Raw genomic sequence first — 19227 nt, forward strand, 5'->3', positions numbered from 1 at the left:
GCAATATGCTGATGATGATAAAAAGTACCCTGGTGGATGTTATATTTTTAGTTGTTTATTTCAGTGTGAAAATGATGACGGCGATGTGGCGAAATGGATAAAGTAATGTAAGCAGTTTTATTATTGATTTTATAGCACGTAATAAATTTGGCAAATTTGCAATAACAAATATGGAGAATTGTGTCATGCTACATATTCATTTGTTATAAAAGGAATTTATATGTATTTACATACATATGTATATGATTTACAGGATATCCTAGCAATAGCAAATAGGACAAAATTCATACACGATAATCAATAATTTAAACATTGATTGGAAGTAAAAAAAATTTAATTCCTTTATCATGGGTCAATTCAGTAACTTTATAACAACAGTCGATATTTTTAATTTTTAAGAAAAATAGTTAAAGAAGTTTATAGAATGTCGATATTTATTAAATAGTACAGGACATCACTGATCCAAAACTGCTCCCATAGGTTCTGATAATCTTGTTTCCTTAAAAAATAGTCTGGCTTAATGCCATCATTGTTGTTGTTTTAATATTTTAAAAAGAACAAATTTATTAGTGAAGAAATGTTTGCATTGTTTGTCATTGTTCGCCAAGGGGTAAGGCAGGGAAGACTAGTTTCGATTCTCGCCACAAGATCTCATCTGTTTCCTTGTTTCTTGTTTGTGGATATTTTCCACCGAAGTTATTTTTCAATAACTTCTTCTTTGGTCACTCTTATATTTTGAGCCGACGATTGATGTTTATAAAATTTTTTTGTTGAAGAAGGTTTTGAAAAATAACTTTGTTGGAGAATATCCACAAACAAGAAGCATGGGAATTGATGAGAGCCTGTGGCGAGAATCGAAACTAGTCTTGCCTGCCTTACCCCTTGGCGAACAATGCCAAACTTTATCCACTTTTTAAATATTAAAACAACAACAATGACAGACAATTTTGAGAAAAAAATTGCAACCAAGACACCATAGGTAATTTGAAGAGGTTTTAGGCAAAACTCGATTTTTGCAGTTTTAATAACGCGAGTTTTATAATTTGATTCGAAGAAAGAACATGTCAAATTATATGGATGTGCAATTTGTTTTCAAAAATATTCAAAACTCGCGGTATAATTCAAAATTTCGAAGACAAAATAAAAAATGTTAAAAAATATTAAAACTCAGAGCAGAATTTAAACGCAATTTGTAAGAGTTTAGTAATAATCAAATACATAGATAGGATATTCATTGGAATGGTGGCAGTGTGTACTTTCTGTTTTAAGAAATAATTTTCTTCAAAATGTTTGTTACAGCGGAAAAAATCGTCATATACAAGCATGTCACAGAAACCAATTCCGATCGAAAGTGGAATTGATTCCATATTTAGCTTCTTCAGAAACTGAAAAACGAAACATTTTTTCGGAATGAAACTAATTTTGGTTTCTCAAGTGGAATTGCAATTTTTGGAAACATGCCATTTTAAACTACTCCAAAAACACTTAAAAACAATAAAAATATTGTTTTATTAATTATTTTTAAAACAAATTTTTTCATTTTATTTAAAAAATTCGCACATTTCCATTATTTCTCAATCAACGAAAATAATTATTAACTAAGTATTGCCACATCATTTTTTCGTGAGAACATCTGTAAAAACAAAACAATCTGGCATTACGAATGATAAATTAAAGCAAAGCTAGAAGAAAAAGAAAGAAAGAACTCAAAAAAGGTATTTTTCAATGTTATGCTGATTTTTTGCGCCTAAGTTACAGAAACAATAGAAATATTAAAAATCCAATAAAAATTAACTTTCTTTCGCACAAAAAAGCCTTTCTTTAAACACAATATTTTCACAATTCCCACTTCAGCGGTGTTTTCTAATCATATGTTTTTGTTTTGTTTCTTTTGATTCCTGTAATGTTGCCATATTTATACAAAATAATAAGATTTTGGGACAAAATCGATCGAAATCTAATTTTATATTGCAGAATTTTACAAAATTGTCCAACTTTGTCTGAAATTCTGCCAACGGGAATATCTTCAGCAAAGAGTTCTGAATCAACTACATAATATACCAAGTTGCGATTTTTTGTGTTATATCACTTTTTAAAGATGCTCTCCTTGCAGAAAAAAACATTTTTTTTTTAATTTTTTGTTTGGTGAAGGAAGTATTAAACACAAAAAAGCATTCGATTTGAACTAAAAAGGCATTTTCTTTACAAAAAATATTCAGCACGTGTTCTAAAAATGTACAGTCGTGGTCAACACTTTTGTTAAATTTAGCCGTAATAGTTCTAACTAGGCATCATCATTTATAAAGATCTCTTCACGAATCAATATTTTAAACATGTCAATGTTTATAAAAATCTTTTGGCGGAATAATATTTTAGTTCATTATAACCGTTTTTTTTTTTTTTTTTGTTTAAACCGCGTTCATTGGGTTGAAACGAATAAAGTAGGTAAAATGAGAATAGGGGGTAGGAACAAGAAAATTTGTTCCATATATCCGGCGTTCGTTATAAACTTGTTCATCTGTAAAATTCTTATTAAAGATTACTTTTAAATATCATATACTAAAATATTTGAAACAGTGCTTAAATTCGTCGCAATCCTCTTTTGCTTAAAAGCGGGCTTGTAAATCCTAACAAATTGTAAAAAATTCTACTCGCGGGGTGACAATTTTTGTTCGTTATAATCGTGGTCGTTTTAAGAAGTTGAATACGTGTACAAATATTAAGAAAAATCTTTTGGAACACAAATCTTTGTTCGTTATAAACATCGTTTCTTATAACTGATGTTCGCTATATCCAAATTTTACTGTGCAATTATTTGTTTTACCTTACCTTTTGCATATAAAGCATAAAAAGGGTATAAAAAGTCCACCGCTATTAATTTTTGCCTCAAAAACAGGCCAAATTACCTATAGTGCAAGGTTCTCATAATCTCGATTTTGTACGGCGCTTTTCGCTTCAATTTGAAACAATGAACAAAACACTCGTTCCAAAAAATTTTCATCGGTACTGCCAGAATCTACAAGTTATCTTTAAGTTCTCTTTATGGCGAAAAGCAGAAAATATTCGACGCAGTCGTATTTAACACAATCTTTTTTTTACTTTTTTAATTTATAATGTGTGAACGATTGTGTGGCTACATAAAAAATACAACAATAAAACATTAAAATAATGAAAAATAAAGAAGAGCAACTTGAATAATAAAAACAACAACATCCATTGCAAAACATAACAAAAAAAAAATTATGATGCGAGAAGTACAAATTGTGTCAGCAAGGAATGCCAAGATGAGCAATGAAAAATCTTTTTATTATTGTTGAGTTTCAACTGAGGGATGTTTTCTAAGAAAACGCTGCTGGGGGGAATTAAAAAATATATTGACATTTTACGCATATAAACAATTTGAAGAAAGCATTTTTGGAAACAAAAATTATGACTTCTTTAGAAGTTACAATAGTGAGGGACTGGGAACAAAATTAAAAAAAATATGAATATGTGTAAATTGTAATAGACATCGATTTCATATAATACATGCTTATATTGTTTTTACAGTGTTTTATTTTACTTGCTTTGGTGTCCGTTTAGTTCAAATCTGGTAACTCAGTTGCACAATTGCAGTTAACCAATCAAACTGAAACTTTGCACAATTTTCATTTTTACAGTGTTTTAAAGGAGCTTTATTTAAATTGCATTTCAAATCTGGTAACTCATTTTTGACAAAGTTGCAGTTGACCAATCGAACTAAAACACTTTTCAGATTTGGATGACAAAACATGAATATGAAATCAAAACCAATATTGGTCCATTTTTAAAGTATTTTTACGGTGTTATATTTAGTAGGTTAGGTTAGGTTAGGTTGTTTTTCTGGTAACTCATGTTTCACACAGTTGCAGTTGACCAATTGGATGACAATACATGAATATGAAACCAAATCCAACATAGGTCCATTTTTCCTATAGCCCCCATATAGCGGTACCACCCGATTTCAAAATCGGACGAACAGACATGGCTATAACGATATATAATTGCACGCTGATCAAGAATATACAGTTTGTGTGTAATTTCTAAAATTATTATTTCCAGTAGTTACAAACGGAATGACAAACTTAATATACCTACATAGTATGAGGAATGAGGCTAATTGACTTCGCGGCAGCAAGCAACAAGGTAATTAGCAGATTTAGACATCCCGATATACACAAGACAACGTGGAAGTCACCAGACCATAAAACAAGAAACCAAATTGATCATGTCGTAATAAATGAAAGAGATAGGTCATGCATGTTGAACGTACAATCATTTCAAGGAGTAAACATCGATTCGGATCACTACCTTGTTGCATCAAAACTACACAACTGACTGAAAGTAGCAAAAAATAACACAGCGCGAAAACTGGACATCAAAAATCTATAAGCAGTTTACAAACTAAGCTACCCCTCGTGAAACGAAAATCACACTCAACAAAACACTAATAGTTGCCGTGCTAATGTATGGCTCCCGCAGATAAGATTGTACTTGGTGTTTTTTCGTGGACCATATCTCAGAAAGTACCTTATACTGGATTAAAGCGCAAATGTGTTGAGCTATTGACGTAGTGGTAACCGAAGGAATGGACCGACATAGTTTATCATGGGACTGGATGTAATTTTGGGAGCCATTCCTTTCGATAGTTGTCGTGCAACCAGCCATTTTTGTTGATCACTATAGGATTTCTTAGAGCTTTTGGAAATATGGGTGAAGCTTCTCTATGTCCTCGAATAGCTTGATATAGTGTACGGTAACAAAGACCTTTGATAGGTAAAAAGCCCACATGACTGTTTTGTCGCAACGCGTGTACTAGTTTAGTCCTCGACCGATATGTGCTGATGTTGGGCAACTGGGAAATTGCTCATCGCGAGAAGTAATGCATCTAGAATCTTCGCAACTAGCGTCAGGAGGTCAATCAGCCTGTACGATTCGACTCCGCCTGGCTACATTAGCGGCACCACCTACCAACTTTCCAGGTTTTCCAGTCCAATATGGATGGTTAACGATGAATAGAAGACACTTGTCAAATATTCAACTCCGGGTTCATCCAGTTGCATAAGCAATATTTCATGTGGGCCCAACGCTTCGTATGATTTCGCATTTCGGATGACATTGTGGTGGTACCTCTTCGGCTGAAAGGGCTTTTATGGTGAGCCATATCAAGTTCCACAATGGTGTGCTTGAGTAATCTTGGGAACGTCTTCGTTACGCCATCTGAATCCTTTAAAATTTTTCATTTTTTGACGATATGAATGGTTTTTATTTGCTGGTCGTCGACTGAATAAATCGGGCTCTACCGCTCTTCCGTAAATCGTTATTTTGTTAATTTTTAAATGTATTTTTGTATTTTCCAATAAAAAAGATATAAAAAAAGAAAAATACAAAACAAATTTATAACTTTGTTTTCTTAAAAAAATACCATTTTAAATAATGTACTAGGGGGTGCTTTAGTTTTGGCCGAAACTGTATAATTTTAATTCATATATGATATTAATTAAAAGCGGGTTGTGCGGTACCTTTATATTATAGTCAGTAATAGACAACATGCCATTCATTCGTACAAGAGGAAGTAGTTTTTTGAGAAAAAATTTTTTTATATTTCACAGTATTTTTTCAATTTTTTTTCACTGCGATTTGTGCGTGACCTTTTTATACCCTCAGCCTTTAGTCTAGGAAGGGTATATACACTTTAATGCGGGCAAAATGTGCCTCATCGAAATAATGGTTTTGGTATAGGGCCTGCTCTCGCATTGATTTTTGCTGTATCAACTTATATTCACCCCATACGATGGTACAAGTTTCATCAGGGGCAAGTCCATACTTCCTGAGAAAATAGCCTGAAAGGTGCAAAAAACCCCTATGACACCGAGTGTAGTGGTTGGAGCGTAACATAACTCTCGATTGATTCGGTCCAAAATGTGGCCTTCGTAATATTTTGTGCAAACATAGTTTAAATTCGAAGATAAGCCATATCGGTCCACTCCTTCAGGTACCTCCCCTACAAAAGTTCAAAACTGTTCGGATAAATTGTGCGTACGATAACTCTTGATGGGAGTGACAGATTTGGTCCATACTTTACACATCCTAATATATCTACCGGGTATAGGTCAGGTTCGAATATGGACTATACATATTCATATATATGTATATGTCCACCCCATCGGGTACCTCCCACACACATTTTTGGATAAATTCACTTTAATACCTGCTCTCGGATCACTTTGATTTTTATTGAAGCAACTTGCATTCGCTACCTTTGCGCTTTAATCCTATCTATTTCAATCCACACAGGCTGAGGGTATATCTCTGTCGGCAATGTCGAGAATAAACGTTATTTAATATGCAAAAATTTATTTATTCATGCTACAGTAAATCTTTTTTAAGAAAAATTGCCAAAAAGTCGTAACCCTAATGTACATATTCCATGTATGAGTCACTAGTGTCAAGCTCAAGCTAGATAGGTCTTCGCTGGACATCCATATGTTATCCTTCCGCAAATCATTGTTACCATAGGAAGGTTGCAAGCTACAGGTGACTGTGAGATTTGCTTCCTGGATTCCGCAGACCATGATGTTTCTTCGACCCATAAAGTCTACATTTTCGCTGACTTTATTGCAGAAGCCGCTGCATTTTATTTGCAGGAACGTTACTTCTCTGGTGCACTGAACAACAACATGATCCTAGATATGTCCTTAAATTGATTTTTTGTGTGAAAGGTACTCGAAGGTATTGACCGATATGGACCATATTCTATATGTCTGGAACAAATATTAGGGCAATGTTAGGACCAAATTAGTTCCTCCTTTTGAGAGTTATCGTGCGCACTATTTCAACGAAAACTTTTAAATTTTTTTAAAACATACAGTGACGGTGTCACCTTCCATCCCTTTCTTCCAAATACTGTTAATTACACCACCTCTTTTAGTCACGTGTGTGTTCCATAATTTAGCAAAATTTTAAAATTTGCCAAAGTTTGAATATTTTTCTTGTTTGAAATTTTTTAAAGGAAACTGCCCGCATCGTCATTTTCTTGAAATGCAATTTGACTGGTTGTTGCAGTCAAAAGAAAGTGTGGAAAGAAGCCAACTCAAATAGAATTCTTATTTGTGGCACTGATGTTACCAAAAGATATTCTTATTTTGTGTGCTATTCTCACTGCATATGCAATGAAGCCGCCACAACGTATGAACGAACAAAAATAAAAATTAGCATATGTGAAAATTGGCAAAAAAAGGAAAGATGACAAAAATGTTTGCATATATGTATGTAGTATGCACTTTGATGCTGGCAAATAGAGTTATAGCATCAAGAGACACACTGGCATGTCTGTGTGTGTTGTCATACTCCACCATCCCGCCACATTAATTAATGTTTTTATCCTTTTCCCGTTATGCCACTAAATTACTCCATTTGCCGTCAACTAACGTTCCGTCTCTGCCAATTCCCAGGTATAATTAAATCTCCAAAAATTTGACTAACTAAGCGCCGCACAGTGTCAATGGGGCTGGTGACCAAGCTCACACGCAGTCGCAGTCCCACAGGCGAGCTGTAATTAAAAATGTTAATTTAATTTTAAATACATTTTAATTAGATGCTGATGGCAGAATGTTTATGAGTTTGTGTGGCAAATTTCATATGTGAATACATATTAACATATGCATCTACATAAATACATATAGCTTTAATAATATAGCAAACAATGTTTTTATAATTAACTATTCGGGACCATTACCCAAGTATATATTATGATAGGTAAGGTGATATGGGCTAATGTTCTGAAAATAAAGACAACAAAAATCAGAAAATGTGTATTTTTTGAAGAATCCCTCTTTTTACCAGGAATACCAAATATATTTGCATTTTTAGATATACTTTTTTGCACTCATTTATATTATCTGTAAACCATTTTTTTTCTCAGTGTACAGTGTATACAAAAATTAATGCAAATGTATGTTTATTTTTTGTTATCATTTGCAGAAACTTGTGCCCCATCTTCGTACACATGCAATGATGGAAAATGCATACCAATGCGTTGGAAATGTGACTCCAAACCGGATTGTGATGATGGTTCCGATGAAACCATTGGTTGTGGTAAGTTTTTGTAGTTTTTGTTGACCACACAGATATATTTTTATCACAAATTTGTTATGACATTGCTTTGCTTGCAAAATTATGATAATCTCATCCACTTGACAATGCAAATCATTTCAATGACAGACATTTAGTGAATGTGCGTAGTGAAGTGTAAATATCGAGAGCTAAATTTCAAAAGTAGAAAATAAAACATTTAAAAAAGTTTTATTTCAGCGACTAATTGCCACATATTATTATCATGTAAGTAGTTTGAGGGGTAGTTGCCATAAATAGTCGGCCTAATTACTTAACTGATAGACCAAAAAAGCACCTTCCTTCTTATATTCTAAGAACACCACTTGGGCGGGGTTTTTATACCCTCAGCATTTGTGCTAACGAGAGTATGTATATACACTTTCATATGGACACAATGTCCCTTATCGAAATAATGGTTTTAGACCCCAAGTATGTTTGGACGAAATCCGTTTCAGACAATTTGGAGTTGATTTAGCCATGTCCGTCTGTCTGTCTGGCTGAAGCGCACGATAACGAACGGATCAACCGATTTGGTCCAAAATTTGGTTTTCGTAATATTTTGTCCAAACTTAGTTTAAGTTCAAAGATGGGTTTTATCGGTACATTCCTTCAGGCACCTCCCCCACAAAAGTTCGAAAATGTTCGGAAAATTTGTGCGCACGATTACTCTTGAAGGGAGCAACCGATTTGGTCCATACTTTAAACATCTTGAATTTTCCACCAGACTTAGATGAGGTTCCAATGTGGCCCACTCCTTCGGGTACCTCCCACACAACATTTCGGAAAAGTTCACTTTAAGACCTGCTCTCGAATCAATTTGATTTTTGTTGAAGCAACTTGTCTTCGCTACCTCCATTACGACGGTAAAAGTTTTTCAAGTGTAAGTCCATACTTCTTGAGAAAACTGCCCGAAAGGTGTGAAAAAACCATATGTCACCATATGTAGCAGCCGGAGATAACTCTCGAACTGTTCAATCGATTCGGTCCAAAATTTTGCATTCGTCATATTTTGTCCAAACTTAGAAGATGGGGAATATCGGTCCACAACTTCCAGTACTTCCCCCCAATATTTAAAAACGGAACAATCGGTCCATTTCTTCAAGTATGTACCTCCTTAGCAACACTTTTGAACTTTAATCCTAATCCACATTTTTGTCGGCAAGTTCACATGTCCAAAAAGGGCCACAAAATTCTGAAAAGATCCTAAATGTACTCGATCTGTCCGTAGATGAAAGCTTCAATTCGCATTGGCTGAGGGTATATCTCTGTCGGCAAAGCCGAGTGACACTAAAAATCGTGTTGTTAATTCGTCTCCAATTAATTCGTCTCCCGGATTTTAATTGAACTAAAACCACTCGTATTTACCTTGGCAGCTGCTACTTGTGCTGCGATGGATGGGGGTCGACTCCGATTATGTGATATATGTGGATATGGGGTGTAAAATTATAGTGATACTGTTCATTTCCCGGAATCCAAATTTATGTTGGGCTACAGGGAAACGGGCTTTCATCATGGTGAGGAGTAGTGCATCAGGAATTTTCGCTACTAGTGACATTAGGAAGAACGGCATGTACACTTCGCCTCTTGAGTAGGTGGGCCATGTTTTAAGTGGTGGCTATAACCTTTATAGCCTCAATTAGTGTGTTAAATATACCGCTCTCAAAACCGCACCACCCGGGTAGTGATTGGCAATTATATCCAGCCTGATGAATTGAGAAACCTTAGAAGGTCTCCCAGACCTAGTTTGGTTGTCTCATTGAGATCGTGTAGGAACGGTCGTCCTAAAATGTTCCATCTTCGTTGCATTTGTGCATAGCAGGAGCAGAGGAGGAGTTCAACAGTTTCTTTCTTCTCTTCGTTTCTGCAGCTGCGACAGTAGTAGTTGTGTGGAATATGTAGGTGCTTTACATGGTTAACAATAGCCCAGTGACCGATCAGCAATGCAATTAGTCTTGCATGGTTCCGTAGATTTTGGCTAATCAGGAACTTTGTACGTTTGATGTTGTAATGTGGCCATGTAAATTTTGATATCGTACAACTTTCAATCTTGTTCCACATGACCTCTGCTTATGATAGATAGTATTTGAAGGTATCCCCCTTTAACTACTCTCATTGGTGTTGCGACTGACGTCTATGGCAGTTCGTTATAGGCAGATCCTCCTCTAACTAGTTCGTGTGTTTTTTCGTTACTAAAAAGGCCCTTATGACCTGAACCATATTGCAGTTTTTTAGGCTTCTGGTACAATATAGGTGCCGAACAATAAATTGAGTACACTTGTTATCCAGTTGCTTAAGCATTTCCATTAAGATTCGATACGAGCCCAACGCTTTCGAGGATTTCGCGTTTCATATGACATCGGCAACATTTCTCATCGTACATTTTGGTGGCACATCCTTGACTGGGAGGGCTCTTATACGGCGTAGCACACTCACTAGCTCTCTCACTCTCGGTGTACACTTTAAACAGCCGGTTAAAATAACAAGCACACTTCTTCGGATCTGTCACTAAGACGCCGTTAAAAGTAACCCGTTCTACATACTTCTTTCCTGGATTCGAGAGAGATTTAACCCTTGCACACAATTTACTTAATTCTGTACCAATATTGCATTACTTTAGGTGGTCTAGTCACTTTTTCCGCTTATGTTGGCCAACAACTAGCCTGTCGACTTCAAGATTAAGTTCTCCAACTCTTGGGTCTTCAGGGTACGTACGACAAAGTTCATCGCGCTCATTTGCTAGTCCCGTCGCTTCTGCTGGGAAATTTGGTCTGATTTCGGATATTCGACCAGGAGGTTTGTAGCGAGCGGCTGCTGCAGTGATGATGTCCCTGAAAATTCACCCAGCTACCCAGGGATCTGTGGGAATAGGAGCTCTCTGAAGCGGTGACTGGTAGGTTCTCTAAACCCTTGCCGTGGTTTAGGGATGTACGGCAATATGAGTGCTCCTATTCCTTCCAATCCTGAAATCAGATCAAATTTCCCGGCAGAGGCGACATGACTAGCAAATGAGCGCAATGAAAGTTATGTCGAGGACGATGATGATGGGTTGCCAGGACACTTTATTTATCAGACCGGGTGTCACAATGCCGATGTCAATCTCCTATTACCCTCGTTCTCGTGCAAAATGTGGAGCTATCAGTTTGTCCGGCCAGCGCTGTATCAATCTAGTCATTGTCTAGGAAGGAATGCCAAAGCTCATGATGAGCACTAGACAAGGGCGCGCGCCTAGAAAAATAGGCACGAACATGCACAAACACGGACCAAAATTTTTTATGCACATTCACGCACAAACACGGCGTTTTTCGAGAAGGCACGTACAGCAGCAGACGGCTATTGCAAACTAATATCAGGCGAATAACGCAGGCACAACTATTCATCGCCAGTATATACACTAGGGCGGCCCAAAATACGACATGGTTTTGTTCTCACGAAAATTCTCTAAAAATTTATGGCACAATCGATGAAAACTTTTTACCAGTTTATTGTTGTGGCTATAAACGAATCCGAATCGGCAGATTTGGATATAACCAATCCCCACTTGGATAAAATGCAAACAAATTAGGGGGAAGGCGTTTCAAAAAAAAAACTTTGTCCTTTTTGGGGCAGCCCTAGTGTATATACCGCCGATGAATAGTTGTACCCACCGTTATACGCCTGGCAGATTGGACCATACATTTTTGAGAATTTTCGTGAAAATGCACCGTTGGTGCCATACAAATTACTATGGAAATAAAGATCCCTCTGTCATCAGGTTTTTGAATCAATTGGAAGAAAATAGGGGACAGGCGTTTCAAAATAAGCTTTGTCGTTTTTTCGGGCCGCCCTAATATACACAATTAGCAAATATACTTCGGTAGTCCCAAAATTTACTGTTACCACCATACATTCTATGTATGGCCAACTAAAGGCCAGCTCAAGCGATAAAGGTCTGTACCGGACAGACGGATGATATAACGAAGGCAAGTCATTCCCCTCAAGCTGACGATGCGCACGTTGCAAAGAACAGTGCGCAGAATTTTTGCGAAAAAAAATTTAAAGATAGAACAAATAGACATTCAGTTTTCACGGTTCAACCAAAACATGATACTTGACTTTGTTGAGAAAAAGTAAAAATTTTTTACGTTTGAAAATATATTCTTAGTTCAGCTTGTCATGTTCAGTTCAGAAGTCATCTAAGTTCGTTGTGTCAAGTTTGTCTTTTGTTGATTTTAATACGTTATTCCTTATTTTGTTGTTATTTTTGTTGCACAGTGTACTAATTTAAATTAAAACAAACAGTACTCATTAAGTTCTCGTTTAATCCATTTAGACCATTCCCTTCAACTGTAGCACACATTCAAATATCCCATAATTTCTCATATTACTTGCATTCAATTAGTTGATATATGCACAAATCCATGCTAAGCCCTGGTCTTTTTTTCAATCATATGCAATTGCATAATGAAATTTCATTTGAATTTTGCATGGCAAATCAATATCGAACGAATGACCATTTGATGCTTTGTCCAGAATAGTTTCTTCATACTTTTTGTGTTGAATTCTAGCATATTATCATTACGAGTATAATGAATAAAAATCCATTTACATTTGATTGGTAGGTATGTTTGGGATCGATTGTTGTTTACAAAAGAATCGAAAAAACAAAATGCATACACACATATGTAGGAGTATAAGCAATTGAAATACAAATCTCTTTTTTGTGTATGAAGAGGTTTGATATACAAAAAATTATAATGACATTTTTTGTTGGAAGTCAAATTATTGATTACAACAGATAGCAAACTTTGACTCAGAAAAAAACTTTGACCAAAAGTGATAAACAGTTAAAGGATTAATGTTTCGAAATGTTATTTGAGATTATCACATATCAATAAATGAAATCGCCGCATTAGCGGTGAAAAAATTACAAATTTGACCCAAATATTATAATTCTCAAAAACAAAACGAAATTATGCGTAATCCTCTGTATTTTTTTTTTTTTGCATTTGTTGCTAATAAACTTAAATTTAATTCCAACAAACAAACAAAAAATTCTTAACACAGACCAAAAGAGCGCATTGCAAATATGAAAATAACAATTTACGATTTGCTGCATTCGGTTGTATTTTTTTTGTGTTGGCATTGTTATTAATAAACTTCAACAGCATGCTTGAGATATTTGTGGACAGAAAATTTAAAGCACGCCACTCTGACAGACATATAGACAGACAGACCATAATGAATGTTGTCAATTATTCCATATGGAGCAGATACTATATACTTAATGTGTGTGTGTTCCTTTCCAGTCATCCATCCAGGCAATTTTGGCATCCAAGCAAGCCACAACAATACCAACAATATATGACCATTCATTTGACATATCATTCTAATAAACTAAATTAAAAAAATTCCATTGTTCATTTTCCACGAAATTGTACTCCATGATACAAGTGGAAGAAATATTTGCATCTCTTGGCTGTTGACTGACTGTCTGTATATCTTTCAGAATGAGTTGTATACAGTAAAAGTCGTAATCCTCATCATCATGTGGCTGGATATGTACATATATGCGTATGAGAATCATGTCTATGTGTATTTATATAACGAAAATAAAGAAACATTCCAACGTTTATTACGCTTGAGTAAAACATCACATAGACAATTTTAGATACATTATTACTTGTGTATTTTTTTTTCTTTTAACCCCAACTTCGGTGATGTATTTTGCTACCTGCCTACACAATTTTCGAATGTTTTTTTTAATCACAGTACTTGCTCATCTGCATTCGAAAACACCCACGAAATAATACTTAGTTTTATGCCCTCACCCCTTAAGGCCAAATCGAAATCACCCCAAAATGTGTTTAATCGAAATAAAGGTTTCTGGCTGAACTTCAATTGGAGCAAGTTTTTTAATGGTATATGTTATGTTTACAGATTTCTTTTCTTCATTAACTTCCATTAAAATTTAGTACGGAACACGTTTTACTTTGACGTTCACCTCAAAAAAATACGGTTTATCGGAGATTTTGACCCAAATCTGAAACATTCGAGATTAACAAAAAAGGAAGCCAACTTACAAATTCTTGTTGATATACACCCGTTTCTGTAATTTTCTTAAAAACAGTTACGTCTACATATATAGTTTATTCTAAGATTTATAGTGAAATTTGACGTAGAATATTTCATTCTTTGACACCAAATGTCTAACATAAAGTTTCATGTTACTTTTATGCGTCAAATCAAAAAAAAAAAACCAAAATAATTACAAGCAAAAAATTCTGCAACAAATTTCGGGTTTTTGTAATAAAATTGATTCCCGTATTTAACCAGTAAATATTATAAATACATGTTTCATGTCTTCGGTGACTTATATCAAAAGTTGATTAAGAATATTTTCGTCTTTGGCACTTTCTTTCTAAAATGATGGTTTGTCAGACAATCTGGAGCCAATTCGGAAAAAGTGCGTCTTTAACCCTAAAATGAGTTTTTATTTTTTAACATTTTCTACCCTTAGTCTATATTTTTCATTTTTGGTGTATTCTGGGACCTATAGTAAAATCTTATGGCGGACATTTTTGTGGAATATTTGAATCCGCTGCGACCCATCCTTAAAGAAGATTTAAAAACTTTATTAAAAACGGGACCAAAAAGACCCCTTTACCGAGACGTTGGAGGGTTAACATATTCTACAAACTGTTCCTCAGAATATTCTCAGTAATATTGCCAAGGACATTATATATCTACAATGTAAGGCTTACGAGGAATCTTACTCCGAATATTTCCAAAACAGTTCACAAAGCGGAATATTGGACCCGCTATTTAGGTTACCTCCCGACGCGTAAACTTTCAAAATCCCGATATCTTCTTGTAATTTTTTTGAAAAAAGTTTAATTTTTAAATATCCATATCAATGGTAATGCTTAAGCAACTGGATGAACCCGGAGTTGAGTGTCCTCAACCTTCGTTAGCCACTCATATTCTACAAGAAGCCTGAAAACTTGGCAGGGTGATCCCATTACTGAAGCCCGGCAAGGATGCCAGCAGAATGATGGCTAAGAGTGTCCTCTCTTAGCCCATATATACTTTTGTACCTGTCCCGTTCCGTCCGTTTAACAATTTTGATGAGAAGAATCCTAGTCTCATCACAAAGTGTAGCAAAAAACCCAAGAGAAAAGAAAAACGGTACGAGATATTGTCTGTTGCGTTGTTAAAGGGAGACTCTTTATTACAAAACAATTTGGTTACAACAAAAACTTATAATCTAACATAGACATAAATAGATGCACATTGATTAATATACACACTGCACACACAACTGCGTAAGGACGATAACATAACATCAATTTTGTTAACAAAAATTTCCAATTTTATTTATTTATTTTTTATTTTTATGGTTTGTTTATTTGTGTTTGACCTTTTTTAAATAGTTAGAAAACTCAGAAAGAAGATTATGTTAGTCTTGTGCCAGACTATGAAAATTTTCATGAAAATGTTTTTAGTTTATGCGAAAGAAGGGAGAAAGGGAGCTCCTTCACATCCGCTCTCTCCTAAAAGCTAAAAAGTTTTCATGTAATATTTTCAATGTCTGGCACAAGAGTTATCTGTCGAACAAAAAAATATGTATATGAAAATATATCTATCCGTTCGTAACGTAACGTTCGTTAGCATGTTTATGTCGTACGCACAAGCCACAGTTATTTGCAATAAGATCAGAAGTAGGAACAAGGTCCTCAAGCCGGCAGCACTTGGGGTGCTGACAAAGAAACCTTGTTCAACACTTACAAAGCAATATGTCGGTCTGTGGTAAGCGCCAGAGTGGTATGCATATGTTGGCGCTACGCAGTGGAATAATATTCAAACCTGCCAGAGTGACAGAGGTTCCTCCTCAGAGTTTTATCGGCATCGACATGATCTAGAGAGAGCGGACCAACGGTATAAACGAGAACCTCCAGACCAACAAGCCTATCATGCAGGCTAGGATAGCATTCACACGGATACAGTCCCCGTACTTGGGGACCACCCTCATCCATCGCAGCAGAAGAACGCTAGCTGCAAGACAAACATGAAACCTTTTATCCCAGTTTATATCCGCACGATGCAGCCGCCTCAATTCGTATTGGGCCCGGATTGATTCCATTCCAATCCGGCGTGTGGATTGGGACCACACGACACGCTGCATTTGTTTAACTGGCCAGCTAACCCCACTCACCTGTCTCCTGATTCTTTATGGACACAACCAGTCCACATTGCAGAATTTTCCATAGGAACAAGAACCTGATAACTGAAATAATACACGAACAGACATATTTGCATTGCTGCAACAACAGCAACAACACTATATCTCTCAAATCGGTTGCTCCCATTTGTTCCAGACAGGTTCGAATGTGGACTATATTCGTCAACTCTTCCAGATAACTCCCACACTAAGTGTCAAAACTTTTAGCACAATTGCAGTTTAAGGACATATCTCGGACCGATTCGAATTTTTGCAGCAGTTTATCCTTGCGGTCCCTTATACAACGATACACCTTTTTTTCGGGGATAAGTCCATACTTACTGAGATAAATGTGCCAATGTGCACTAAACACCCTGCCGGCACTAACTCACATAAATGATGAGTGCGCTAACTTACAACTTGAGTACCCGGTTTGGCCGAAATTTTGCACATCATAAAATTTCTTTCTAAAGTACATTAAGTTCAAAAAAAGTTTATATCGTTCCAGAAAGGTCTAATATAGGATCAGCGATACCAAAGTTCAAATTTTAGGTTCAGTCTTAGGGCTGTTTGAAACTTTTACCGAAAGTTCTCCTTGTGATCCTGATTACAGCAATTAATGTTTTTTTTTTCATAAATAAGTCCATGCTTCCTGACATAGCGGCCCGTAAGCATTATCGAAAAGAATGACTGCTAAAAGTAGATCCTCTTGAAATGAAAAATGGAGGACTATGTCCGTTCATTCATTTCGCTTTGGTTAAACCCCAAATTAATTTTGTTAGCAAAACGTCCTCGTTTATTCGGAACGTCCACAATATGTCCTAAAAAGGCCAAAAATGATAAATCGGTAAGTAAACCAGGGAACAGCAACGGTATGTCTGTGTCCGCAGTTAAGAGATTTTAAATTTCATTTAATTGAATCAAACCCTTTACTTGTTATCCATCATTATCTACAGAATATCATAAATACTGAAATAAAAAACAAAATTAATTTAAATTCTACTAAGAAACTCGAAATTGGAGTTTTACATATCCTGTAATCTTCAGGAAGCACTTTTAACCAACAACCACTTAACACATACTAACCCTCGCCATCCAACAAGCTCCTAACAATCCCATTTTGTAATCCAATGAAACTAGAGAAAGCTACAGAATTGGCTTTTGTTCTGTATTTTATTTCATGCTCAAAATTAATTTGAATTTTAAATAAGCAAACAGAAGAAGAATCTCATTTTTATTCCGTTTTCTTTCTTTCCCCCCATTATATACTGTCCAGCGAGAATGTTTCCTTCCGCATAAGAAGTGTACAATGATATCCCTCTTTAGACTTGTGGAGCTCTGTTTTCAATAGTTTCTCAATGGGTATCATGGGATGGGCCGATTTTAAAGCAATTTGTCCAAAGTGTTTGAAGATTTGTTGAATGCTACTGCATCACAATGTATCGGTCTCGTACACAGAAAAAGGTTCCAATGGGATTTCTCAGGTACATATTTCGAAGGAATTCTAAACTTTTTTGTCTATCTATGATATTATCGATTATAAAAAACTATGTTGATTTGCTTGATAGGATGATATAATAAACAGGATGGTAAATTGAATGTTTACGAAGAAGGCAAAAAGATTTATATGCCATGTACTAGCGTACTAGAAGTGGTTGACCGAAATACATACTAGTATTAACATACTAGCCTTAACAGATCACTTATTTTAAACATAAATAGCATTTTCGTAGGTGTTATTAATGTTGGGATGTTTCCAGCGCAAATATTAAGGCATTTGTTGGTATCATAAACAGCGGACATAATCATAATAATCACCACGGTGTATATAATCCAAACATACTACAATAATAATAATAATAATAATAATAATAATAATAATAATAATAATAATAATAATAATAATAATAATAATAATAATAGTAATAATAATAATAATAATAATAATAATAATAATAATAATAATAATAATAATAATAATAATAATAATAGTAATAATAATAATAATAATAATAATAATAATAATAATAGTAATAATAATAATAGTAATAACAATAAAAATAATAATAATAATAATAATAATAATAATAATAATAATAATAATAATAATAATAAATATGATATTCCAAGAATACCACTTGTATGGGATTTTTGGAGCATTCGGAACATTATCCATTATATGGAGAATATAATTATAGCGTTATAATAAATCCCACAAAGACTACTAAAATTTTAGGTCTTGTCCTCTTCAAAGTATTGGCCCTAAATATTGGCCCAGAAAGAATTGAGGCGGCTCACCCAAATGGATCTTAGTTGCGCTAAAACGACTCTCCTTTGTGGAAGTCGGTATTCATACGATTCGCACTTATAGCCTCCGTGACTGCATCTCTATGAATTCTAGTCAAACCTGCTTGAAATGCTGTTGATCTAGAGGTTCTCCTATCTACCCCTGACCTCTCTCTCTCTCTCGAGATCATGAAAATCTTTCCTGACATGCTGAGCGGGAGTAACCTATTCATTAGATTATGCTATTGTCTATAGCAGATAGCACCGAGAAATTCTCTCTATAGGAACCCAGCAAAATGTTCGATGCCAAGGATGCAATTGAATCATGAGTGCAAGTGATCTGGCATGTCATCTTTTTAGCATTTTCACTCATGAATTTTATATGAGCGTGACTACCATAAGATTACATTCATTTTCGGATCTGAAGATGACATTCATTGTCGGATCCTAAGCATGTCATTTTGAGCAATGCTTTGACATGTCATTTTCACCAACCCTTTGGCATGACATTTTCATGTCTTGTTTGGAAAATTCTGTATTGAAATATGATTTTCATGACAAACCAAACTCTTTATTAATTCAAACTAAATCATGAAATAACTAGAACTAAT

The 19227-nt window shown here is 35.1% G+C and overlaps 1 protein-coding gene across 2 annotated transcripts in view; it reads left to right on the forward strand.

Annotated features, from left to right (window-relative positions):
• LRP1 (LDL receptor protein 1) overlaps positions 1–19227 on the forward strand; it is a 531524-nt gene that overhangs the window by 469107 nt on the left and 43190 nt on the right. For both annotated transcript variants that reach the window (XM_073957032.1, XM_073957033.1), the window contains exon 2: positions 8002–8115. In XM_073957032.1, the coding sequence (XP_073813133.1) occupies positions 8002–8115 (114 nt within the window). The remainder of the gene's footprint in view (positions 1–8001; positions 8116–19227) is intronic.

Source organism: Musca autumnalis, unplaced genomic scaffold (genome assembly GCF_047663935.1).
Source record: "Musca autumnalis isolate F117 unplaced genomic scaffold, ASM4766393v1 scaffold_5, whole genome shotgun sequence".
In the NCBI taxonomy this organism is placed as follows: domain Eukaryota; kingdom Metazoa; phylum Arthropoda; class Insecta; order Diptera; family Muscidae; genus Musca; species Musca autumnalis.